Source organism: Ceratotherium simum, chromosome 32 (genome assembly GCF_057802395.1).
Source record: "Ceratotherium simum simum isolate JZ-2026a chromosome 32, ASM5780239v1, whole genome shotgun sequence".
Lineage (NCBI taxonomy): Eukaryota > Metazoa > Chordata > Mammalia > Perissodactyla > Rhinocerotidae > Ceratotherium > Ceratotherium simum.
In genome coordinates, this window is record NC_141931.1 from 26,303,092 (window position 1) to 26,329,765 (window position 26,674).

Here is a 26,674-nt window from a genome sequence, read left to right on the forward strand (position 1 = left end):
TGTTTAATGGTGTTTTAACTGTTCTTTATAGTGACATTTTATTTACAGTTGTACAGATAATTCACAAAAGGATGTACTTTGTAAGCAGAACCTTGATCCGATTTTGGATTTAGATAGAAGACTAGATTTTCCAGATGTTATATTTTCAGTGAGAAAGAATTAAATGAATTTGATCTCTGAGGTTTTTCCCACCTTTCTGTGATTTAAAATACTTTGGAGTTTTCTTGTTTGTTTTTCAGTTTCATAACCCTCAGTAGTTATATTCCAAATGTATATGGAAAAACAATACAACTGGATATGAATAATAATGTTAGATTTCCTGGCCATATTTTAAATCTTTTGACATGCTCATACCACCATTGGAATAGAAGGTTTGGAAGATGATAGAATTGGTGCCAATATCTTCATCCTTCTTTCCTCAATAAGCAAGTCTAAAAAGCATTGAGATTTTTTAGATAAACTTACCATTTCATAAACATTATAGTCCAAGAGAATGAAAAGGGTAGAGAACAGTGAGTTTAGCTGAACGTGATATGTGTTGTTAATGCCCAGGAAATATTTTAAAACATAGCTATGGTTTAGGATTTCAAAATCAATTTCAAATAAAAGGAAATTCTCAAAAAGTTGATGGCTTCGTGGATTTTCAAGTAGAATGGCCTCTCGTTGGAATTAGCCAAAATGTAGACACAGGTGTCATGGTGATGTTTCTCCAGGAATAGAACGTGACCTTATTTTCATTACTACGTGTAAAGTTGAGTCCACTGCTCGTGGAAACCAAGATCCCTTCTGCGATTTCAAATCCCTGCCTTGAACCTGCTGCCTCGTACTATGCTAAGCCATATTAAGAGACTGGAGTCTTGTTGGCATTATTAATTTGAAAACAAAAATGGTGAAGTTCAAAGCCCGCGTTTCATCATTATTATTTAGCACCTTATGGTTAAAATTCTGTGGCAGTCATCATTTATTTAGCAGTTTGTACTTGCAAACGCTTTACAGCTGTTAATTACCTAACGCAGACGGCAGTAAGAGTGCCCTGGTTTTTTGGTTTTTTTTTTATAATTTTGTTTATTTATTTTTTCCCCCAAAGCCCCAGTGGATAGTTGTATGTCATAGTTGCACATCCTTCTAGTTGCTGTATGTGGGACGCGGCCTCAGCATGGCCGGAGAAGTGGTGCATCGGTCCGCACCCGGGATCCGAACCCAGGCCGCCAGCAGCGGAGCACGCCCACTTAACCACTAAGCCACGGGGCCAGCCCCCCCCCAAAATTTTTTTAAATAATCTATTGAATATTATCTACCTGGAATTACTGGTCAAAATTATGCATTTGTCTCATCAAATAAAATAAAATTCCATTCAATCCCCTTGATCTTGCTTGGATTTTGGGGTTTTTTGTTTTTGTTTTGGCTTTTTCTAAACATTTACCTTTTAAAATGACAACAAACTTAATGGCACTGATTTCTCATTATTTCACAGTTTCATGTATATAGTGTTTTCTTTCCTCAGTCCTGGAGACATAATGTTAAAGATTCACTGTGGTCACTTTGTGGCTGTTAAATTATTCTTATGATGATGGTGATTCTGATTATAGACGATTGATTTGACACTTTAAATTTATAAATACTTCGTAACAATTTGTTAATTATTTTAATGCATTAAATTGATTTGAAGTATCTTCAACACTTGGCTGATTGACCACTTTTAGGTAATTAAAATGATCTTTTTTTTTAATGGTTGACTTCTCTTGAAGTCAGATAGTTCTTTAAGTATCTGTAAAGGAGCTGCTGTTGAAGAGGGAGCAATAAATAAAATATATGAGATTACTGTAATTATTATTTTAGGTGCATATTTGAAAAGAATTTCAAGCTCTTACAAACCGTTGACAGTGAGCAAGGGCAGTTTAGGATGAGGGGTTTTGCGTTTCAGAAAAGATGCTGCAGTGTTTTCTCTTATGTTAATATTCTCCTCTAGGTTATCCTATCTACAGTTGTGAGCATTCACCATATAATATCAGTTACTTTCAGTTTAATGCCTCTAGCATTGCAGCCACATGCATTGGCTCACACGCTCATCCACCTGCTTTCTCACAAGCCGAGTCGCTTTACAGTCAATTTAGATCATTTTCTTATGGGACAACTAGGGTGTGGGTGTTCTATTCGCCCTCCCAGCCCTGTGACTCCCTAAAAGGGTCTATATCTTTGCATTGCCTTCCTTGGTTTCTCTTATCCCCATTATTATTAATATTATTTTATGTCATAAAAGGTATGATGTCTACAGGCTTCATTTCTGTTAAGTTATTTAGCTCTTTGAGTTGTTGCTACTGCAGAAATTTTTGTAGAAAGGTTTAGAATGTGAGCAACACAGCCTGGTTTTGAAATTGGGAGCACTGCTCAAATAAAAACAGGCGGGAAATTCTCAGTTAGTGTTTTTGCACTTTGAACATAGGAAGAGAATGACGGCCCCATAAGAATTGTTACCCATTGCTCTCAGTTCCAGTTTGTTAAAAACAAATATACAGAGAACAAAAAAACAGAGAAGTATCAAAATATAAGTTCAGGGAGCTTACCTCACACCATCTACTATGTTATTACCAGCATCTCATCGTCTTTACTTTTTTGCTGCCCTCTGAACTGAAATCTAGAGAAAAGAAAATCTTTTCACAGTCAGTACTGGGAAAACATACTGTGTAAATTTCAGTCTGTGAATCTGTGCTATGTGTAGCTTTTTAGAGTTCAGGAATTGAGCCTTTTCACGGTGAACTTCGCATGCCACACTGACGAGCACAGAACACGCAGAAACAGATGTGATCCCTGATTTCCGCAGGTGATAGCCACCATGAGCAATGTGCGGACTCCAAGTCTGTCCCTCATGTAGCATTTCAGCATAGGTATTTAAACACAAGGCCCAGTGACAGTTCAAGGATGGATATGATCTCTTCTTTGCTCCTCTTAAGAAATGCATACCCTTCAGAATTGTCCAGAGGCATTTCCTGACTTATCTGACATTCTTGCAGCTTCTTGGCTGCAGTGAGGTAGGTCTCTTGGCTTGTGCTCCTCTGCTGGTTTCCTTTTCTCCTCTTAAGTTTTATGTACCCTCTGAGGTCAGGGACCCTATCCTTGCATTCTTACCTGCTACTGGCAGTGTCCAAAGCCGGGTGACCCGTGTTGTTGGGAGTGATGGCAGAAGGACACAGACCTTTTACTGTAGACGTGTGAACTTTCACATAGACCGTTGTTTTGCCCTTGTCTTTTCCCTGTTCTCAGCCATCGCCTGCTGTTTCCAACTCCAGGTCGCTCTGATTCATCTTTTCTAGAGGGAACCTCCAGCTGTCCGCCTGGGCAGAGGCGTCAGCGGCTCTAACTGCTTCTTAGAGAGACTTTGAACCAGCTGCCTCCCCTCAGTTCCGCCTCTCCCATCCCTTGCCTCCAGTCCACTGTCTGTCTAGGTTCCAGAGGCCTGAACTAGCTTGCTCCTTGCCTTCCGTGTCTTCTGTCCTTTGTAGACTCTCAAATATTTGATGAATGAATAAATGAGCTAGTGAATGAATGAATGAATCAGATAACACACTGACTAAGTAAGGTTGTTGGAGTGTTGTGCCTGAGCCCCTTGTGGCAAAATCGATTCCATGTCAGGCATGGGGATGAGGGCCAAGACCAGGTGGGCATGACAAAGTATTTTCATAGAGGGCCTGGGTCATTCCTTACCAGATTCCTGGAAAATTAAATCTGCTTTGGACCAGGTGACCTTATTAGGGCTGAGAAGATGCTGGCCCTCCTGGAACGGTCCCCAGTCCCAGAACAGATTTTTACATTTGCAGTGGGACAGACCTCTTTGAGATTCTGATAAAAGCTGTTGACACTCAGAAAAATGCCCTTGCATGTGTATATAATTTTTGGTGCAATTTCAGACAGTTCATGGGCCCTCTCAAAACAGTTCTTGGCTGGGCCTCCTTGGAATTCATGGACCCCAGATCAGAACCCCTGCAGGAGAGATTCTCAGGAGATATTGATAGATTTTAGATCTGTGCTGTCCAATGGGTAGCCTCTAGCCACATGTGGCTATTTTATTTTAAATTAATTAAAATTAAATTATAAATTCGGCTCCTCAGTTGCACTCTCTGCAGTCAACTGCTCAGTAGTCATGTGAGGCTGGTGGCTGCTGTTTTGGACAGCACAGATGTAGAACACCTCCATGCTTGCAGAAAGTTCTTTGGGACAGTGCTGTTCTAGATGCTCAGATCAAGTCAAAAGTAAGTTCCTCAGGCCTGTCGAGGCCCAGAACTCAGATTTTCTTGGTATGTGGGGGCAGTAAAATGCAATTTACTCTGATAAGTAGCTCAATGCCAGGCTATGAGTTTTCAGAATTTATTAGCTGGATGAAAGGAATTTTTAGGCCCCCAAGAACTTAGGAACTGGAGGTAGAGTCCATACTGCCCCGTATCAGTCAAGAAAGCACAATGGCTATTTCAAGCTGGAGGGATTGTAACGGGAAACTGGGTGCCTGTAAGACCATTGAGAGGGCTGGAGGACAGAGGTCATGAGGCCTCCACTGGACTCTGTATTTTAAGGACACTTGGAGATTTCATCGGCAGGAAGCTTTGATTGCTGGCTCGCCACTGGCTCCAGTCCCTCCCACACCACAGAGCTTGTGCGCTAACTCTGGAACTGCTGCAGCCACCTCAGAGACCCTTGAAGCTTAACAATAGAAGTGGAAGTTCCGAGTCTAGCCGCTAACACTCTCCACGACCATGCATGCCAGCAGCAATGACAGCAGGAAGATCACCGCTGCCTCATTCTGTCCTTCGCGTCCCACATGAGTGGATATCCTTGGTGGAACCTACTCTGTACCCAGTACTCTATCATGCAAGGGAGTCTGGGAATTTAATTTTCCAGACCTCCGCCCCTGCACGCAGAGGGGAAGGTGGGAATTGGTGCTGAGAGCCAATTAGCCATAACCAGCATTCCCTCTTTCTGCCTAATCATAAAAGAAAACTTGGTTTTGTGGAAAATAGAATAGACAAGATCTTAGAATAGACAAGATCTTAGAGTACATGCTGAGATGATGGAGGCTTATTCTTTTCATAGAGATAGCTGGTAAACAATAAGTATCATTTTTTAAATTAAGTAACAGCTAACATGCCTTGTTAGCTCTGCTTGTATGTTTGGGCTAGCATCTGTGGATAAATGGGATGCGTTTGCTTTAACGACTCACACCCCCTTTATGGCAGGTATCATGCCCTTTCTATTACTAGTACTTACCTTTCCCATCTCCATTTCTTCCTCATAGTCAGTTTTCCTCTTGTTAGGAAGGTTATTATATAGGCTCCATCTCTTACTTTGGTTATCTGGTGGTGGTTTTTCACTCGGCGTGTTTTCTTTTTACGAGTTTTTCCGCAATTGTTGTAATCGTTCTCCGTCTCGAGGTTGTTTCCGTCCCTTTGCCTCTTTGCAGTGTTTGGCCTACGTTGATTCTTCCTTCACAGTCTCACCTCCATCTTTTCCAGGATGCCAGGCTGGGCAGGTTGCTCCCCCCGCCCCGACCTTTCCTTAGATGAGTGTCCTCGGTTTCACCTTTGTTCTGCTTTCCTCACCTGTGAAGGTCAGAATTCTTCAAAGCCCTTTTCTTCCCCAGTGTCCGCACCATCTCGTCTCTCTCTGTGACTTGAAGGAGCAGTTCTGAGCTGACCAGTCCAGATCCCTGACACTCACAGCGCACATATTCATGACTCCCCTTTTCATCCATCTGCACAGCATCTCCACGTGGACGTCGGCATTTCCCCACCACACGGCGCTACTGTAGCCCCTGTGTTTGCTCCTCTTGAGTAGCCAGTCTGACCTAATGGCACCGTTATTTTACCAAGTTAGTAACCACAGAGTCATCCAACTTAGAAATTCTGGAACAACTCTTGTCTGTTTGCCCTCCTCCCACTGCCCCAACACCAGGTAGTCACCTCAGTGTCCCAGTGTGCTCTCTCCATCTCTGTCTCTCTCTGCTCACTGCCACACTCCAATCCAGCTCTTCATCCCTTACCCTTACGATTTCAGTAGTCTCCTAACTGCTTTCTCTGCCATCTTCATGGGGCTCCAAGAGTTAGCTTCGTAAGATACGGTCATGGCCTGGGGCCGGCCCTGTGGCATAGTGGTTAAGTTCGGCACACTCTGCTTCCACCGCCCGGGGTTCGCGGGTTTGGATCTGGGGCTCGGACCTACACCACTCGTCAAACCATGCTGTGGCAGTGACCCACATACAAAATAGAGGAAGATCGGCACAAATGTTAGGTCAGGGAGAATCTTCCTCACCAAAAAAGTCATGGCCTGCCTCCTCATATTCAACAGGTCTGTGTTTCTTACAGAGTCAAGACTCAAATTCCATAACATGGCATTTAGCATCCCCCTCCCGATGGACACATCTGCTTCCTAGATGTGTGATCTTGAGTACTTTGCGAGTTTAAAAATCTCTTTTCTTATTTGTACAGCTCTATAAAGTGTATCTAATAACGGATTCTACCGTATAGGACGGTTGTGGAGATTGGCACATCATAGTAAGTGCTTAGTAAATGGATGGGTTTGATGAGCAGAAAGACAGGCAGCTTTATCTCCCTGCGTGGAGCCTGTGTTCCATCGGAGTAGACCCCTCGTGTGTCTGTAAACATCCGGATATTGTCGTTAGGGCCGTAAGCCATTGCACAGGGCTGTACTCCTGTCTCTGCCTGTCATGTTGCACAATATTTGTACAAGAGTTCACGTACGCTTTGCTTGTTAAATGCTTGCTGAATAGATACCGAGCAAGAAAATGATTTAAGATACCGCAGCCCCTTAAGAACTGTTGTTTTCCCATCCAGATTTTGAGACAGTGAGATATTTCATCCTTGTAAGCGAAAATTCAAAAACTCCTCGCTCGGTTTTTTTGTATGCTTGGTTCAGTTCCAGCAAACTTCCCTTCCGTCGTAATCAACAGGGGACGTATTAAGATGCAAATTCCTGGGGCCACTGCAGACTTAGTACGCTTGAGTCCCAAGAGCAGGGTCTGGGAACAGGGTCTGCATTTTTAAAGTCACCTCCCCAGATGATTCCTATGCACACTAGAGTGTGTGAAGGACTCCAGGAGATGAAATGGGCCAGGCGTGATGTGGTTCAGAGAAATCTGTGTGAGGCAACCTCTTCTGTTTCAGAGACCATGTGCAGGAAACTGCCCTTTAAGCCTTTCCGTAATTTGTGAAAAAGTCAGGTGGTTAATAAGCATTTCGCAGAGACTTGCAAAAATGAAACAAGGGAAAATGCAAATGTGAAAGTAATTATATTTCAAGCCGGTGTGGGTGGTTTTAAAATCTGTAAAAAGAGGTATGGCCTGCATAAGACATTTTGGGGAGAAGCTGCTTCAGCAAATCAGGATTCTGGAGCATTATTTCCTGGTCAGTTGCAGAAGGTGACCCAAGAGTGGAAAGTCTGTGGGAACTGGCTTCTAATACTCCCAAATCCATTTTGTCCCAAAAGCCGATGCTCGGTGATATGGGTTCTTGGTGGCCAGAACTGGCTGTGGCTGTCTTAAGTGAAATGGAAATTTTGGGGGATGGCTTTGACGGGAGGCTGGGGGATCGCCTCTCCAGAAGACTTTTGCAGCTGCCATTGTGATGACGGTAACTTCTCAGTGACCACATGCTCGTTCAGGAGGCCTGAGCCCCTCATCATCTGCCCGCAGAGAGGGTGGATCTGGCTCCTTCCCCTTCTCCGGTAGGCGGCAATATCCACTGCATAATGGGAATTCCACAAAAGGGATATGAGGCCCTATTGGAATGAGACAGATGCTAGACAGCCAAAAAAAGAGAGAGGGAAAGAAAACTGCCTAGCTCAAATGCTTTCTAAGGCGCTCCGGAGCTAGATTTTCTTAGGTTCGACTCCTGGATGGGCCTCTTACCAGCTGTTTGATCTTTTCCTGTGCCTCGGTTTACTCATCTGTAAAATGGGGATGCAAGTAGTTCCCATCTCTTAGGGTTGTTGTGGGGATTAAACACTTGGAAATGTGTCTGGGCTCTAGTCAGTGCTATAAGTGTTTGCAATCCTGTGAGTCTCTCTTTCCACACACATTTAATCCCCTTTCTGTTGTTTTCCTTCTCCTTGTCTGTTTCCTGTCGTATCTTGATCTTGCCAGCCACAGTTGTGCCCGTCTCTTTATTCCTTAGGAATTTAGCTCCAGAGCTGACAAAGGGACACCCTAAAACCTTGTTTTGTAGAGAGGTGTCTGCAGGTGGATGAAGCATGACAGATGGCCTCCAGGGTTTCCGACGTCCCTTTCTCGCTTGCTCACGGATAATCAACTAGCTTTTCATTCTTCTGGTGCTTTTCATGGTGCGCTTGAGCCCCTCACAGTTTGGCGTGGCCTTTAACTATCAATGAGGGTACCCAACAAGGTCAACTTATTCCTTAAATACCCCTTGTCTTTCTTCCCACCCCAGCTTTTCAGGGAGAAGCGGGGGTCGCTCTGATTCTATTACTGAAGTCAATTAAAGTCATGCACCTCCCTCCGCGCTTGGCTCCTAGCCTCTCTGCTCAGGTCTCTCTTGCCTCTGGTCCCTCAGTAGCATCTCCCACTGCGCGCTCGCCGTCGCTTGTTGTCTTCCGTAATTTTGCCGGGAATGAAGCAACCACCTGATGTGGGGAGTTTGAGAGGGTTGTGTTCCTAGGAAAAGACCTCAGCGTCGCCACAGACCACTTGCTTTTCTCATCCTGATGTTCTGACTAGAGCAGGTCCCAGATTCTATTACAGACCTGACATCGGCTGGATTAAGTCACGATACAGCCTCTGCTATTAGAAGGGCAGGTAGGACCTTGTGAAAGTGGATGGGATCCGCTGGTCTGAGGACAGAGTCTCAGGATGTGGCAAATTGCAGAACTATTTTAAGGTTCCATAGTGAGTCTTACAAATGCATATGCTTGCCCACTGGCTTTGTGAGTATGGAATGTCTTTCTCCTCTGAGCAGTGAAATGATTGATTATAGTTTCGTTTTGATTATCTTTTCAGGTGACTTGTTCTTCATTAATCAGACCTCTGTGGCAATACCGTACTCGTGTATGAGACTCCTCCTTTCTTCTCTGAATATCTCATGTTGTGTTGTTATCGTGGTAATAGTGAGGTTGTGGTTGTAAAATAGGGAATTCGTTCACAAGAACCAAAAATACATAAAAATATCTGTGGTCAGATTCTCTCTCCCGCTCCCATTCCCCCCAGCCCGCTGAGTTCCATTCTCAGCAGACACCCACTGTAATAGTATTTTGCATTTCCTTCCAGATTTATCTTATGCACATATAAATATATGTTATTTTCCCCTTTTTAAACAGATGGTAGCATACTATATATACACAGTGTTCTGTACCCAGCTTTTCCTGTACTCAACATATACATATACTTCTTTAAATATAAGTCTATACAGAGGTTTCTCGTTCTTTTTTATAGTAATAGAATGTTTCGTCATATGCAAGCACCATAATTTACTTAAGCACTTCCCCGTAGATGGAGATTTAGGCTTCCTGTTGGTTTTTTGAGATGAAGGTTCTGGATGAGAATAAGTAGAATCCATATGGACTTGACGTAGCTGAAATAAAGTCAGAGATTGAGCCTGGCCTGTGTTGTTCATCAAAGATTTTTCTGTAAAATAATGAAGAATATTACAGTGGTTCTTAGTGGAACATGTAGCCTTGCATAGGTAATTTTGACAATCCTAGAATAATCAAGAAGGAGTATTGCATACATTTTTAATGGATTCTTTTGTAAGCTACTGGGTCTCTAATCTTGGAAAATAATGGGTTGTGTTTTAAAAGATTATTCTCAGTCCAGTCAGATGTGTCTAGATTCATAAAATTGATAAAGGGAAATAAAGAATTGGTACCCATCATTCAGAATAGGATTGGAAAAGTTTCAGGGTCAGGAGGACTTTCCTGGGTGATAAATAACCCACTTTTCCATCAATTCTTGTTTAATAGATGCCTTAATGGGCTAGATTTGGGGGTAGAAGGAAGGCAAGACTATAACTTTTCTTTAAGATATGGTAGCCCACACATCTTAGCTTATAAATATTTGTTTAATTGAATTGAAAGCATGATCAAAGAGTTTTAAAATATGATCAAGACAGCCTTAGAAATATATTAATGTATACAGTGTTACAGAAGTGTACATATTAAAGCATTAATATGGCGTGATGTTTGAACTAGCAGAACATTAGAAGACGAAAGTCGTAATTCAGAGAGGAATAAGCTATAAAGTTAACTTTATGCTTCCTTTTGAAGTACTATTTTGACCTTGAAAATCTTATTTGTACCTAAACGTAAATCTGGAAATACAAATGTATCTAGAAGATGAATTCAGCCTGTTAGCAAAATTGTTGAGTAGCTAAGAAACCCAGGCTATTTTTGTGAGTCTGGAGATAAGAACGTGCCCCGGGTGCTGGGGAAATAGCCCCATGACCCTCTTCCTGGGACCCTCTGGAGAATTGTATGCCCTTCAGGACAAAAAAATCACTTCCATGTTTGAAGCTACTTGGAGAGTTTCTTTACCTATTGTTTCTTTTGGACTGCTTGTTTATTTGATGACTTCTTTGGCAAATAGGTTAAATATTGGTTGAGTCATATAAGACAGAGATGATTTCTTTTCATTCAACTATGTTGAAAAATAATCCCTTATAAACCTGACTGCATTCCTTGAGCTTATATATCCTTAATAATTATAGGAGAATTAAGCAGAAAGAAAGTTAGGATTGATAATCATGGTAATTGCTTTCTTTGAGTACAAATCAAAAGTTCTAAGTGACTAGTGGTGGTGATAATATGTGTGTATAAGAATTGCTATCAGAGTGTTCAGGGAACTTTAAGTACACAAACATATTGGTTTAACACTAAATTGAGAACCTACACTTATCAAATAATGTACTCTGTTTTCACTATATTTACTTTATAATGAGAACTAAGAGATAGGGAACCGATGTAGCTCACATCAGCGTTAAAAGGATCAGGACCATTTTGTGTTTGCTGGTGTTCAGCTTCATGAAGTCGTGGTTTTGTGGGGGTATGATTCAGAATTCATCAGATGTCGTAGGATGACATGGATGTGTGATGGATTCTACCGTGTTATTTTCCTCTTGGCTCTCAGTGAAGAAACCAAAGCGAAGCGAGATTAAGTGGTCAGAGCCAGTGAGTCAGTCTCTGAATAGAGCTCTTATCTTTTGATTCTTGGTTCAAGAGTGTCTTCCCTCGAAGTGTCTTTTTAAAAAATTATTGATTTAGTGTAGAATTTTCTTCTTTTCACTAGTTTGCTAGGTTCCAAATTTATTCTCTCAGTAGTCAGAGCTCCTTGAAACTCGAGCTAATCTTCTATCCAGATCTCTTCGCTTTCTCAGTCTCTCGGCTGTGATGCTGATTTATCACAAGGCGTTATTATGATTATGAAACAAGAGGTGATAGTGAGGCCGATCCCCACTAAAATGAGGTGCCTGCATAAATGCCTTTTGTGTGGGCCGGCCCCGTGGCTTAGCGGTTAAGTGCACGCGCTCTGATGCTGGCGGCCCGGGTTCGGATCCCGGGACGCCCCGAGGCACCACTTCTCCGTCCAACGCGAGGCCGAGTCCCACGTACAGCAACTAGAAGGATGTGAACCTATGACATACAACTATCTACTGGGGCTTTGGGGGGAAAAAACTGAATAAATAAAATCTTTAAAAAAAAAAAATAATAAATGACTTTTGTGTGACGTGGCAGAAGTCTGCAGGCCACAAACTGAGTTCAAAATCAGTAACTCCAATCAAATGAACAAGTGAGCAAGTTCCCTAGAAAAATTATGTCATCTGTGTTCACTGCCCATAACCGGTGTTATTGAGTCTTAGTTCCTTTTAACTGTATTGTTAACTTTCATTAGTTGAAGGGTGGCTTTTGCTTGGTGTTGGGTGAAGGATGTCTGAGTGGCTCAAACATGTGCCATGTAGGCCCCACCCCAAGCTCGGCCACATTTCCTTCCTTTCCAAGGTGTTCTTAGATAAGGAGACTTCTTCCCTCTTCTAGCCCTTCTGGCTCCAATGCCAGTCGTTGTAGATTCCTTCCTCCTCCTCCTGTTTTCAGTGGGAAGTCGCTGTCTTTTCCAAACCCCCCCCCCTTTATTTGAACCCCTTGTACTCTTGCTGTTTTATATTTCAAGCATTTGTATCTGATGTAAGAATACTCTCATCTTTGTGTTAAGCATTCGGGGGAGTGCACCATCTCAAGGATGCTCTGCATTTTCCTTTCTTCTTCTGCGTCTTTGTTGGTAATACCCGTTTGTTCCTATCGTCTTGCCTTTTCCACGCAGGCCTGCAGACTCCTGCTCCGGAGTTTATTGTGGACGTTGAATCCATGGACATCTTCCCAGTGGGCTGGTGTGAAGCGAATTCCTACCCTTTGACCACACCACACAAAACAGTCTGTAAGTATGACCCAGTTTGGAGTAGGGGGATCACATTTGGGTGAATAAACGGGCAGTTTTGTAAAGATAGGATGGCCAAGTGGTAAAAATCAAAAAAGGTTTTGGATTTTCTACAGAGCAACAGTATTTTTATCTCATTTTTCATTTAAGTGTCTATGTGAAATGAGTATTTAGAAGCATTTCACAGGTTGACAAACTAAGTCACAATGATGAGACGTTTGAAGGTCCCACCGAGAGGCAGAGAGAAAATATCTGGAATCTTCACTCCCAGTTTCATATACTATTCATTATTTTGATTAGAAAAAATTTAAACTAAATACTATATTTTTATATTATCATATCTGAGAAAAAACTAATTTTTCTCATGAAGTTTACCCCAAAAGATCATAATTGGTCCCAGTAACAGAAATACTGTGACAGAAATAAACTGTGAGTACTCTTAGCACTAACTAACCAGTGAGATTTCAACTGTACTTTGAAAAGTGCATTACAACACATCCTTCTGATAACAAAGATAGCAAATTAAAACAATATTAGTAGTTAACCCAGCAACACACACGCACGCTTAGAGATCTACAGCCTTGTGTTTAAACGTATTATAGGTCATTATCATGACTATGGTATCATTTAAAAAATCCTCAAAACCTAATAAATCTTGACATTCATTATTCTACCCTAAGGTGTATCAAAAATATTATTCACAATTGTGGGTCCTTAAAGATGAGAGGTTTTAATTTTTTATGAAATAGATTATATTTCTAATATTTTCTTTATGTAATTTACGTGCTAGCTTTACTGCTTTCTAGCAGTATACCAGAATGCGTACTGTATGTACACTTACGTAGATGCTCAGAACCTTGCTATAAAGAAAGTTCCATCTCTCAGTTGGCCTCCCATCCCCTGATATCAGACGATTTTGAAGGCAACTTAAGAGTCCTCCTACTCGATATGCATTAAGAGTAGGATGGGACATTATCTGTGTCAAACAAAGTCGGTAGCTCAGATCATAGACAGAGGTGGATTTTAAGGGATTCTTCTCTCCCATATACCACACTGCTCAGCAAATCCAATCCACTGAGAGTGATATCCTGCCCTCACTTTAAAATATTTCTAAAATTTCAAGCTGAGGATAGTTTTTTCAATTTCAAGGGTATTCTTTTCAAATTCAAGTGTATTCTTTTTTCCCCATAAAATGATGCATATTCTTGACTCTCCACCTGCACTGCCAATAATCAGGTGCTCCCTGGGTTCAGTGACAGGTTTGGGGCCCAATCTCTGGTCTTAGTTGTGCATCAGACAGAACCTCGTGTCCTGTATCCTCTTCCTCCCTCCTTCACGTGGATTTGGGAGGTGACAGGAGCTTGGAGTTTTTCTAGAGCCAAATCACATGTGGGTTAAGGTGGACATCGTGTTTCCTCAGTTCTCCATTTTGCATCTGGGTCTGTTGTGTTGGCTCCTTACCAGAATATCCCGAAGTTCGGGCATCCCCACCTTATTAGTAGAGACCGAGTTAGGCAACTTACTCTATACTCACTTTCTACCTTACAGATCACGAAGTTTGTACTTTTTCATAGTAGTAACTGGAATTGAATACTAAATAAAGTCAAGAGTGGATGCAATTTCAGTGACTATTTCTCTTATTTATTCTTGCTTTCATTTCTTATGCATACATTCTGCTTTGAAGATGCAGACTCTAAATCTAAACCCGCCAAACTCTGACAGCTTTAGAAGTTTTGTTGGAATTAATTTATGCTTATGTTGGAAGATGCAGGATTATCTGTGCCAGAATTAATAGGTGCCAGAAGCTCTGGTCTGTCTTTGTTACAGCGATTCTAATCAATTATAAATATAAACTGGCAATGTTCTTATCCAAAAATTATTATTGGCTGGTTTATGTCAATATTTGACAGACATATTTGCTAGGCACCAGTCCTTTCAATAATAAATGTTTTAGTTTAAAAGTAAGCCTCTAATCCTAATTTGGGAGTATGCTGTTATGGCAACATTATTTGACTTACCACACTTTCTCTGGGGAAAAAAAAAATATCTGGATAATCGTGCCTGCAACAATTTATCTCACCAAGTGTGTTCCGTGAGGTAGCATGTGCGTCCTATTTTTCTTTCTTATTAAAAGCACATTTTAAAATAAAGGAGCCAGTGCAGTGATAAGATTAAATGTACTACATTCTATGTAGACCTCATTACTGATAAGTCCATTTTATGCTAGAAGAAATTAAGATAAAACTGTGGCATGAATGAAATAACTTTTCATTATTTAAATTGTTACTTTAAAACTGTTTTAAACGAAGCTATTTTTAAAAATGCTTTTGCCCAACTAGCCAACAAAGCTGATTTTCTTTTTTTTCCCCCTTTTTGCCTGTTTTATAGCACAAAAGAAGAGAAAGATTGCAGTTGTGCAACCAGAAAAACAGTAAGTTGTTTTTTTTTTTTTCCAAAAACTATGTGATAAATGATGCAGTGTGTTTATAGAAGATGAAACATGGCTGTTTTTCTAAGGGTGTTAGTTAACACACAGCACAGTAGTAAAGGTAACAGTAATACGTATATGCTGTTATTCATTGTACACCTTTATGTGCAGGATACAGGTCCTGCTTCTAAAGGAATTTCTACTCCAGATTGTAACTTCTCACTTTCCTTCCCGCTCAGTGTACCTGAAGGATATCCCAGTCTTGCACATCAGCTAGTAATGGTTCTCTGTGATAGTGGTTCTAATGCTCCAAGAGGCTGAGCAGTGCTGCCCGGTCCCCACCACATCCTCCCCATCACTAGTCATAGCGGGGCCCGGCAGACAGAGACTTCAGTCTGACACCAGCTCTCCCACCTCCCAGCTGGGTGAGCTCGAGCCAGTGGCCTTAGTTCTCTGCATCTCAACGCCCTCATTTGTAAAATACCTATTTCTCAAGACTTTTAGGACCATTAAATTAGATTCCATGTGAGAAAATTTGTAGGCCCTACATTGTTGAATAAACATAAATTATCCCACATTTCAATTATAATTTTATGAGGAAGGAGGGTGTTCGGGCAATGTGTGTACATGCTGGAAGTATGTTTTTGGAAAATCATAACTGTTGGTAACATTTTTATATATTGAAAAATATATAAAATACACTAAAACACACATCCCTTGCCAGCTGATTCTGTTTTATGAATACACTGATGGAAAGGGAATTGAAAACAGCGTTTTTTTTTATGTACCCAAGTTTAAATTGAAATAAAATGAAATTGACTAATAGCTGTGTTGTTATTTGAATGTGAATCACAGTTTTGTGGGTATTTTTTGTACATTCATTTCTAAACACAGTGATCAGGTTAATAATCTGGATAACATTGAAATAGAGAGTGAATGATAGAATGAGAGTCCCATCATTGAATCCAAATTTGAATCATAACTCCTAAATTTGCAGTGCATGAATCAGTGGTTCTCACCCTTTATTTACACCGGTCACCTAGACAGCTCGTTGAAACACAGATTATGGGCCCCATCTCCAAAATTTCTGAGTCAGCATGTCTGCTTGGGGCCTGAGCATCTGCATGTCTGACAAGTTCCCAGGTGGCGCTGATGTGCCAGTTTGGGGACCCCACTTTGAGAACCAGTGCCATCGATGTCCCCTCTAAGATCTCTCGTCATGATTTGCTTTGAGTTTTTGTCACTTTTCAACTGTGGTTTCCCCATAGCCAACCTGGATACCCCTGTGAAACTCAATTCGCCTCTTTTCCCCTGAGGCTAAATTTTTTTATATTTATTCAGCAACTTTTTACTGAACTATGACACAGACTTCTGTCCTAGAATACCTGCCTGCTTCACATTTTAAGAAACATCTGTTCATAAGTTTTCTTTGAAGGTCTTCTTTTTAGTACGGCCATGACCATCCAAGCATAGACACCTGAAATTGGTTTTCAATTAGACATTAAAGAGGAGAAATTTGACTATAATTAAAGTTAGTACAAGTTGATGTTTCTTCATGTCCAAAATATGATTAAGGGCATTAGTATAATTCTGTAACAAGAGACAAACCCAGGAGTGACCTAGAAGAACCTCATTGATCAGTGATGACCACACGACGGGCAGATGTACCACTGACTTCTGAGGGTTGTTGCAGGAATTTGAGGACAACCTGTCTGAATTGATCTTTTTATCTGTGCTTATCGATGTTGCTGCTAGATGCACACATCCTGTCCTCCCACATTCTTAGACTTCTGTCTTGGTTGTTTTAAGTCATGAAAAGACTTGGAATGTACTAGTTTCTTCTAAAGCGTGCGACCCATGGAGCTTTATTTTCTTTATTCACAGATTGCCATCCACAGTGCCTGTTGAGAAAATACCTCACGACCTTTGTTTATTTCCTCACCTGGACACCACAGGTAAATGAGCCCATTTGGGGTGCTCTGTCCTTCCCAATTTGTTGCTGTGAGTGGAGACATGCACGTATTTTTAAGTCAGTATGAGAATATCTCAATTTTGAGTCTATTCTCTTTTTCTCTATTGCTGCTTATTGACAAATATCTACTTTTTTTTTTTTTTAATTTCTGAGCTAAATTCTCTGTGCCTCTTCTTTTCTGCTTCTTGGTCAGTAGCTCTGGACAGTTCTCTTGGTCTGCGGGAAAAGGGTCCATGTGCTACTTGGAAATTATGAATCCAGTTAGGGCTGAGTATCATGGAAGGTCATGTGGAAAAAGAAAGAGCTGAAAATATCATTACTAGGCATTCCTTTTTTTGACATTTTATGCCAGTTTCACTTGGATTTTTACACGAGTGGTTAATTTTTAAGTCTCTGCGGGCCCTTGAATCGTTCCTTAAAACCCTCTGTGTTTGAATAGCCGGTTGTGAATAACGTATGTTTTTTAATGTATAAAGTCCTGTGTCTTACAATAACCTTTGAAAACACAGATATGAATTACCCTTTGACCACAAATCTGATTATAGACATATTGGTCATATATTTGACTAAGTCATGTATTTGTTTAAGAATTCTGTTTTCTAGCCAAAATGAAACCTGCTCTGAATTCCAGGATTAAAACCTCTATGCCATGGAAGAATCCTATTAATTGAAGTTATCTTTGTAGTAAAGAGAGCAGACTTACTTTATGAGTAGACTTACTAAAATTATTTTTTTCTGGGCAGAGTAATCCTACCAAAAAATTTCCATGCAGAGGCAGCTGTGGACTTAATTTTTTTGCCCGTTGTATAGAATTCAAACTTCAGAATGGTTTTAAAAGAATCACGTCAGCTACTCTTTCAGAGTCTGTGATTGTTATTTCACTCCTTTCGTCTTATCCCCAGAAAAATAACATTTCTCCCTCCTACCTATTGGTTTAGTTGACGCCCTATGAGAACAAGCCTTCCTGGACTGTTATATTAATAACAGTATTATACAGAAATTCCATTGTTAGCGTAGCTTAGCTTGGAGCAGCGATAGGAGAGGGTGTCTCTTAGCCGAAATGAAGCCTCATTCTGTGTCTAGAGACATCAGGAAGCTTTGGAGTAGCAGCTTACCATTCATTACTTTTTCCCCATGGCAGCTGGAGACACAACTAGACCAACAGCTTGCCCCGTTCACTTTCCTGTTCACCTTCTAAGTTGAAGGAATAATGAGAGTAATGCAGATTTAAGCCACTGTGAGGGACATTTCACGCCACTCAGATTGGCAGGATGAAGAAGCCCTGCAAAATCTACTGCTGGCTGGGATGTAGGACAGCAGGGACTCTTATGCAGTGCTTATTCAAGTATAAATTTGGGTGGTCACTGTGGAGAACAGTTTGGCCATGCCTAAGAAAACAAGGTATGTAGACCCCATGGCTGAGCAATTCCACCCCTTGTTATGTACTTGGAAGAGTCTCTTGTTCATAAGCGGAAGTGGATTTTTACAGTTGTGTTCATTAAAGCACTGTTGGTACAATTGAAAAAGTGGAAACAACTAAGTGTCCATCAATGAGAATGGAAGAAAATTCAAGAGTGATGTATTCATATGATGGAATAGTATGCAGGAATGAAAAATGAATGAACATTCTGGATTCACTTTTATCAACTTGGATGGGTCTCAGAAACTTTATGTTGAACAAACAAAATGTTGCAGAAAACCATTTATGGAATATTTTTTAAATATCCAAAATATCATATATTGCTTGTTGCTACACACATACATATATGCGTGGTAAAGTTTATAGATTTGCATGGGAATGATAAATACCAGATTCGGGGTAGTGGTTACCTCTGGGAGGGAGGGTAGGGGCAGTTTCTGGGGTAGGATACAAAGGGGAACTTAGCTGTGTCACTGGTGGTTTTTTTTCTTAAGCCAAATAGTGATACCTTAGTTGTCATTGTCTTAGTTTTTGCATCCTTTTGTGCATCTTGAATCCTGCATAATAAACAAAAAAGTTCATTTATATGGTAGAAAGACTAATCAGAATTTCTAAGATATTACTGTGGCTATAAAACACTCTGATATTAAGACACAATGCACCTCCCGGTAGTTTTGCCACCTGAGTGGCTTAAGCCAGTGTTTCGCTGGTTCCTACAGCCTCGGCTCTGTTGCTGTCCCCACAGGTACCGTCAACGGAAAGTACAGCTGTCCTCAGCTCTTCATCAACCACAGGTGTTTCTCAGGCCCCTACCTGAACAAGGGGAGGATCGCAGAGCTACCTCAGTCGGTGGGACCAGGCAAATGTGTGCTGGTCCTTAAAGAGGTAAAGCATGTTCGCGGTCACTGTCAGCTTCTTTTCACAGGTGTTCCAGGTGTGGGTGCAGTTTCTGAAGGAGATCATAGAAATGTGAATCCGTTCAGGGGACATTCACCAAGCCCCTGCATTCCCCCAGTCCTGCGGGCTGGGAGCTGGTCATCCAAAGATGGAGACTGGCGTCCCTGCCGATGAGAGACCACAGTCCAGTGGGAGGGATAGACGTTCCTCCCAGATCTGAACACAGAGCTTGGGGAAGACAGAGGAAGGATCAGTTGTGTGTGGAGTGAGGGTTTAGGACTAGAGAGAGGTTTCTCTGAAGAGGTGACGAGGCCTGGAAGGGCTTCCTGAGATGGCACAGAGTATCGTTGAGAATGGACACTCCTCCGCCGGGCTGGGAGTGGCGTCTCTTTTCCCTCCCTCCGCAGTACCGCGTACAGTGTGTGCAGTAGGAGGTACGTGATAAACGCTCCGGTGGGCTCTGGTCACTTGCATGGAATTTGTGTCGTGGGCGACACCCAGGGGAAGCCCAGCCTGTTCATCATTTTGGTGCTATTGTTTCCCATCTCTCTTACTACTCTTGGGAGCCAACCTACAGGTAGAGGAGAATCCTAATTACGTCGATGGAGGTTTTCCTCGCTGTTGCGTTTTATGGCTTAGCCCCTGACATTGCTCGGAGAAGGACCGGAATTTTGGAACCATTCTTGGCGCTCCGTCGCTGCTTTTTTCAGACACATCAGTGCTTTCTCTTAAGAAAGAGGACACTGCATTTATCTTCTTTACTGCGACGGTACCCTGATGAATGTGCTTGGATTCCTTGGGCACAACAATCTATTCATCCATTGAACAAACGTTTGGTAGGCAGCTTCTAGGAGCCCGGCGCTGCATGAAGTGCTTGCCCGCTGCCTGCTTGGGTTTCAAGTTCTTCCTGGTGGGGAGATGACGTAATTCTAAGGTACTTGTCCAGTAGGGTGACTGCTCATTAGAGACAAGAGCAAAGTGCTCTGGGAGCACAGGGGAGGGAGTGACACTTGGTCTGGCTTCGGCACAGCATGGATAAGGCTGCACAGGTGGGAGTTCAAGGTGGTGTCCAGGAAGGGAAGGTGGTCATGTATGGCTGGAGGATCCTTAGATGCGGATAATTTATAGCTGTGAAAAAGTATGTTAGATTTTGAAAAGAAATAAAGATGGAAATCTGGCTTGCCTGGTGCTTCAGTGTGAGGCAGGACCGTGTAACAGGGGACCTGCTTGTGAACGGCCTCCTTTGGTGTTCCGAGGAATTCAGAGTTCGGGTCTGGACGGCAGGAGCCCTCCAAGTGTCCCCGTGCTGATGCTGTTCCCTCAACACGAGAAGCCCTGTAAGATTTCAAATTCCATTTTACTTAAAGACCTGAGATCACTGCCGCAAAGCCAGAGCCCGTTTGCTTTGCCAGGCCGTCAGAGGTATTAGCAGTTGAAGACTTTTCTCTATTGAGAAAAATATCTATTTTAGAGTAAAAATCGGAGATACAGTTGAGTAGAAACCCTATAAGAGAAATTGATCGGGGTCTTGCTGTTGTTATGTAGTGTCAGGAGCATTTAGCCTAGAAAATGTGTAAAAGGTGGTTCCTGCCCTTGATGAGCTTCCAGTCTAGTAGGAAAGATGAATAAGAGAATAGAATGTCCCGGAAGAATAGGTGTCTCAGGTGCTTTGAGATCGCCCGGAGGTCCCACACTTCTGGGGGCAAGGGAAGCAGGCAGCCTGCCTGGTAGAGGGAGAAGCGTGTCGGGGGCCTGGAGCATCCATGGTGCCCTGGGATGAAGGGAGGAAGAACGGAAAGGAACGCTTGCAGCACCTTAGCTGTAAGGACCGCCAAGGATGGGCCCGGGAGGCGCACACATCTGTGTCGAGGGTCCCCCGCGGTGCTGGATGTTGCCCTGGGCCCTTGGCATCAGTTCTCATTTAGCAGCGGTCTGGACCTGCTCTCATGTAAGATGGCTCACCTTGATGCACTAGGGCATTCCGTCCTGAAATCAGGCAGTGCCGGTCTGGCTCAGCGTTTCTCTCCATCGATGAGAAATTTCTAGCTAAAGAAAGATGTTTGAGGGGGAAGGAACACCTCTGAAAGGCAGTAGCGATGTGGGTAAGTGGAAGGACCACTGATAACTCCAACTGTATACATCGGCACAGACCATAGGTCCCTGCAGATATTAGACTCCATCAAAGATGACATCAAACCAGGGTGACATGTATGAATTTCCGTCTCTTTATAAAATAAGACCCCTGGACCGAGAAGTGACTGTCTTCAGTCCACCAGCACTTTCAACCTGTGAGTGCATTTTTGCTGCGGCGATGCTGTCTGCCTGTATTTCCCCTGTCTTCGCTGCAGGTGATCAGAACGGACCATGGAAGTGGACAAAAATGCGGTGAATTGACGGGTTTCTTTGAAGCTGGCTGCAAGACTGGTCCACACCGCATGCTCCAGTATTAAAATGAGGTCCTCTGTCACCTGCCAGCTCTGCTAGCCAATGAGATGACCTCAGGTTCAGTCTCTCTTTGGGGCTGGGCTGTTTTCCTTTCCTGCATGGTTTTTTAAGTCAAAAGTAGTTATCCCTGATCAGTTCCCCGAGAGGTGCCAGCAGCCGAATTTAAAAGCCAGGCCAGAGCAGCTTTCTGGTGACAAAACTAGTTTTTTGCTGATGTTCAGAAAAGGCATGAGGCAGGCAGGAAAAAAAAGAAGGCAAGCACTTCAGTTCTGTGAGTGGAAGAAAGATGTAAGTTCTGCCAAGCCAATATTTATGCTAATGCTCTGCTTCAGCCCCAGAACCTCCTCTGTATGGTTTCAAATTCCGTTTTACTTAAAGAGAACCAGGTAATTGGAGCAGAGACAGAGCGAGTTTGCTTTTTCAGGCCATTGGTGGTGGTAGCAGTTCAAGGTTTTTATATCTTTGGAAATTGTAAAGTGATAGTTGTTTTCCTGCTGTCGGGTCTGCTAGAAATAGACAATGTCCGTGGGTGTGGATGCAGAGCCGGCCTTGAGAGGTCCAATGCAGGCTGAGAAGAGGGGTCTTGAACTCTCAGAGGGTGATGTGCTGGAGAGGAGGAAGGTTCTGGCAAAAGTGATGATTAATGCACGTCTCTATTCACTTTCTGGGCTGTGAGTGTTCTGAGCATTGGAAGTGAATGAGGTCTTGAGGGACTAGGAGCTGTGCTGGGCCTGGATTCCAGAAAGGGTACAGCGAAGGGAGGTAGATGACCTCTAGAAGCTGGAGCCAGAGCCAGTCGCTAAGCCCAGTCAATTCCAGTTGTTCCGCATAGTGGAACCCAGGACGAGCAGGCCTTGAGGGGAGGGGGTGGGTGGAGCCCATTGACAGCCTCTCAGGGGCTGGGGCGTTTGTGTGGGACCCCTGGGTGCAGTCGCGTGGAGGGTGGGACCTGTCAGTGCAGACGGTAAGTGATGGTGCTTATCATAAAGCAAGCCCACATGCCCAGTATGATCTTTGTCAGCCAGGACTGAGTGGACGGGGGGCCCATGCAGATCTGTAGTCTGTGTGTCTTTGGGAGGCCCTGACATTACTGGGGCAGGCGTGAGGGTGGAAGTATTTGGGACAGAAAAGGTTGTTGTGCCACAAGCCTCCCACCCTCTGAGATTGTTAGCAGCAGGTGAGAGAGTCTTGGCGGTCATTCACAAAGGTGTTCTGGACATTTCTGCTTAATACTTGAGATGCAGTCTCATGAGTTGCCAGGTGCGTGATACTTACTTTCTGTACAGTGTAATAAGGTGGGTGTTTGTGTCTGTGTGTGAAAGAGAGAGTGAGTGAACGAGCACAAGAGGAAAAAAGAGAGTGGAGCATAGGATGTATTTGCTCACATCCGTGTGTCCTGCGATGGAAAGTTCGGCGGCTGGTACAGACACGTGGTGCAAATGGGAGAACACCGACGAGGTCCTCCCGGCACAAGTGACTCTGGAAACGCCAACTCAGGAATAATCAGAGAGTCTCTGTTTTTATAGAGACTGTAAAGGCCACGGATATAAAGGCAACATACCAGGGTGAAATCCCGGGGTGGCTTACAGAGATCTGGGGAGCATCCATGGTTTTTCACAGATGTTAATATGCCAGTATGTTTTTAGCAAAAAAAGAAAAACATATCATTTCTAGTGGGGAATCTCCAGGAGTCCTTTGTCATATTTTTCACGTTACTTTGGGATGTCTGAAGCTGGGTGTTGCTCCAGAATTGTGTTGGCTTGGCAGCAGGAATGACCTGTGTGTTGTGTGCTGCTTTTGGGTGGCCTGGGTTCAGTCGTTTAAGAGATGGACATTTATAGAGCAAAAATTGACACGTTGTGCACTTTCTATGAAAAGGTGAAAATAAAGCACCTGATTTTATATCCCCTTTTTCCTTCTTTCTGGTGCTTGAAAGAAGGCTTAGGAGGAAGCAGCATGAATCGGACACTCAGGAATCTTTCGGAAGTGATGAGCTTCTGTAGTTTATTCTTAACCTCCAATGGAACTTTCTACCCCACTTAGTTGGGGTAGATCTCAACTAAGATCCCCAGAGACACTGACTTGAGACCTGTGCCCTCGACCTGACATGGAGATCAGTCTGAATGTAATGGAGTAGACGGATAAGATCAAATAAGTAAGACCACATAGAGCTTCTCTCTGCTAAGGCAGGAATATTGTTCCTGACGGGTACAATACAGGTACACACGTGTGCACGCACCCACCCCACACTGTCACACCTCACCCACCCACCTACCTGTCCATCCATCCATCCATCCGTCACCTATCTGTCATCCATCATCTATCCATCTATCTATCTATCTATCTATCTATCTATCTATCTATCCATCTCTCTCTCTCTATCAATATATATATCTATCAATATATCTGTCTATTGATCATAAAGGGTCACTTTGGTACTCTTCATTACAGCCTGATCAAAGGATGCAAAGGGTCAGACATGATCACCTGGACCTTCCTTGGTGTTTAAGAGAATAGGTCATGATTAGTTTAACTTTGCAAAAAGCAACTGCAGAAATGATTAAGAACCGTGAGTACTGCTCTGAGGATGCCAGAGTCTAGGGTCACTAATTGGGTTGCCACTAGGGTGCAAAGGAACCATAGAGGCGACTGGAATGTTCACCTCTATTGAACGAGCTTTTTATCTCCCTCAGTTGGCTTCTATGGTCTTAATAGCTCTGTGGCCTCACAATGTGCAGCAGTAAGTGACGTTGGGACTGGACGGTGCCACTGTGGTCCATGTGTATTTCTTTTCCTCTGTCCACAACCTTTCTAGGGTCTTTTTGGATACCAAGGCATTTAGTTATTCAACATTCAGCAGATAATTACTGAGCATCTGCCACATCAGATGCTCTTCTAGCGCTGGGAGACAGCAGTGAGTGAGACCCCATCCATCCATCCATCCATCCATCCATCCATCCATTCATTCAGACCCTAAGCAGTTCATGAGTCATAACCACGTGCCAGGTGGAAGCAGGGGGTCGTTGTGGGCAAAGCTTGTGGCCCCTCCCTCGGTGAGTTGACAGTCCCCCTGTAGACAGAGAAAGGGCCCTTGTCTTCTTCTCTCCCCTCTAGACCTGCCTCATTCTAACAGGCGTACACAGGTACAGATACACCAGCAGAAATCCGTGCCTAGGCGTGTTAGAAAAATACCCCAGTTCTGTGTCTTCTAGGGTCGTGGGAGTAGTAGATGTGTTTTTGAATCTGGAACCAGTGACATTTGTTGCTGTGACAGTAAGAGGATAGAAAAAGGTGACTCTTACAGGGCACCCTGTCTGTGTGCCCCTATGTCTCATTCCCAGTCTCACTTTCCCAGGGGTTCATGTGCTGTGTATGGCTCAGGACACAGCGTCACAGCCCTGTTTTCACTGGCTGGGAGGAATGGAGGAAGTCAGCCTAACACCGGCCTCTGTTGATTGTCTCTGACTTTGGGATTCTTCCGTGGAGTCTGACACATAGAAGCCAGGCAGCGAAGTGTGACTTCAGACATCACAGCAGAGGGTTGAAATACTGAACATCCAACCTAAGCAGAAAGCGAGTGTGCAGACATGCCCTTGCTGTGGGTTCTGGGCCCCTCACTGCCTCCGCTCTGCTTCACTGTACATGTGAAATAGGTTTGAGCAGGAGGTTCCAGGGAAATCCTGTGGTTTCACAAGGCTGGAGCTCTGTTTGCTTTCTGAGTTGAGCCTCAGCATCCCTGGACCGCGCTGGTCTCTACTCCTCTGCCCTCCGTTAGAGATGCTCGCCTGCAAATAGTGATATGAGTGCCCCAAAGAGGGAAAAGGACACCACCCAACCCACCCCCGGCCTCGGAAGTTTCAGGTGGGACCTGGCAGTTGGGAATTTGGCTTCCGTGGTTGCTTGCAGTTAATATTTCTGCCACATGGTTGACCCATTAAGCTGTTGCCCTCCATCTCTTAGTTTTGATGACAGGGTTTATTTCCCACAGGTAGGGAGTTCTGTGATGACTTGTTTGAATTTCTCCTTCATTATATATCCCTGAGCATTTGTTCTTGGCTACCTGTCACAACAACTTTTGCTTAAAAACTAGAAAGGCTTCATGTGGGAACACCCGAAGTCAGAAATCCAAAGCGGCCTTAACTGTTTATATAAATGATGATATACTGCAAATGAAGAGAACTTTTATTCTTCAAAGCAGACGTGTTGATCAGTATAATTGAGAGAAGGGGATGTTGAGGCAGCGGGAAATATGGCCTCCTATTAAGGACTTTCACTTTCAGGTGATATTGGACAGAGACAAAGTCTTAACCTGGGTGTCATCCAGTTAAGTCAGTCAACAAACCAAAGATGTGGACTTGCCTCTTGAAGATGTTCTGTGGTGCTTTTGCTGCTGCTGTTTTGAGCTTCTGCTGAACATTAACCCATTGAGAACAATGTCCCAAGCTTGTGGGTGGGGATAAGCTATAACATACACACATTCTCCGTGATGCACGAGTTAGCAGGACACTGGACAGTGTCAGGGAAGGTTGGCAAAGGAAAAGCGCAAAGTTTTTTTATTGTTAAATCTTGATTATTTGCCTGTAAAGAAAGATAAGATACCTTTCTTGAACTTTTTTCCTCACACTGTAGATTATCTGGTATCAAATATATTCTTGGAGTCAATTAGTCATTAATTTTTGGATGTACAGAATAATTTTGTCTAATTTCAGTGCCCATATTGAAATTCGTTGAGCAAATTCCAAAAAATATTTATTGAACACCTACTATTGCCAGGAATAGTTCCAACTGTTATGAATACAGCAGCAAACAAAATAAGTCCCTGATTTCTTGGTGCTTTGCTAGTGGGAGAGGACAGTCAACAAGTGAACCAATAGATTTTGGATCAGGGAGGGTTTCCTGGTGAGTTGGATATGGACCGTGAGAGAAACAGAACTCATGGAGGGCTCCAAGGTCTGGCCTCAGCAACCAGAAGGGGGAAGTTGCCGAGAAGGGGAAGCCTGTAGGACAGATTAAGTGTCGTTATGGACAGATTAAGTTTGCCCGTTAAACATCCAAGTGGAGATGGATACATGA

General features: G+C 43.1%; 1 protein-coding gene across 4 annotated transcripts in view; it reads left to right on the forward strand.

Annotated features, from left to right (window-relative positions):
• Positions 1-26,674, forward strand: part of SFMBT2 (Scm like with four mbt domains 2) — a 247,485-nt gene that overhangs the window by 179,870 nt on the left and 40,941 nt on the right. For all 4 annotated transcript variants that reach the window (XM_087420850.1, XM_087420851.1, XM_014783683.2 and 1 more), the window contains 4 exons: positions 12,326-12,439; positions 14,828-14,870; positions 16,752-16,822; positions 19,005-19,144. In XM_087420850.1, coding sequence (XP_087276976.1) covers positions 12,326-12,439; positions 14,828-14,870; positions 16,752-16,822; positions 19,005-19,144 — 368 coding nt within the window. The remainder of the gene's footprint in view (positions 1-12,325; positions 12,440-14,827; positions 14,871-16,751; positions 16,823-19,004; positions 19,145-26,674) is intronic.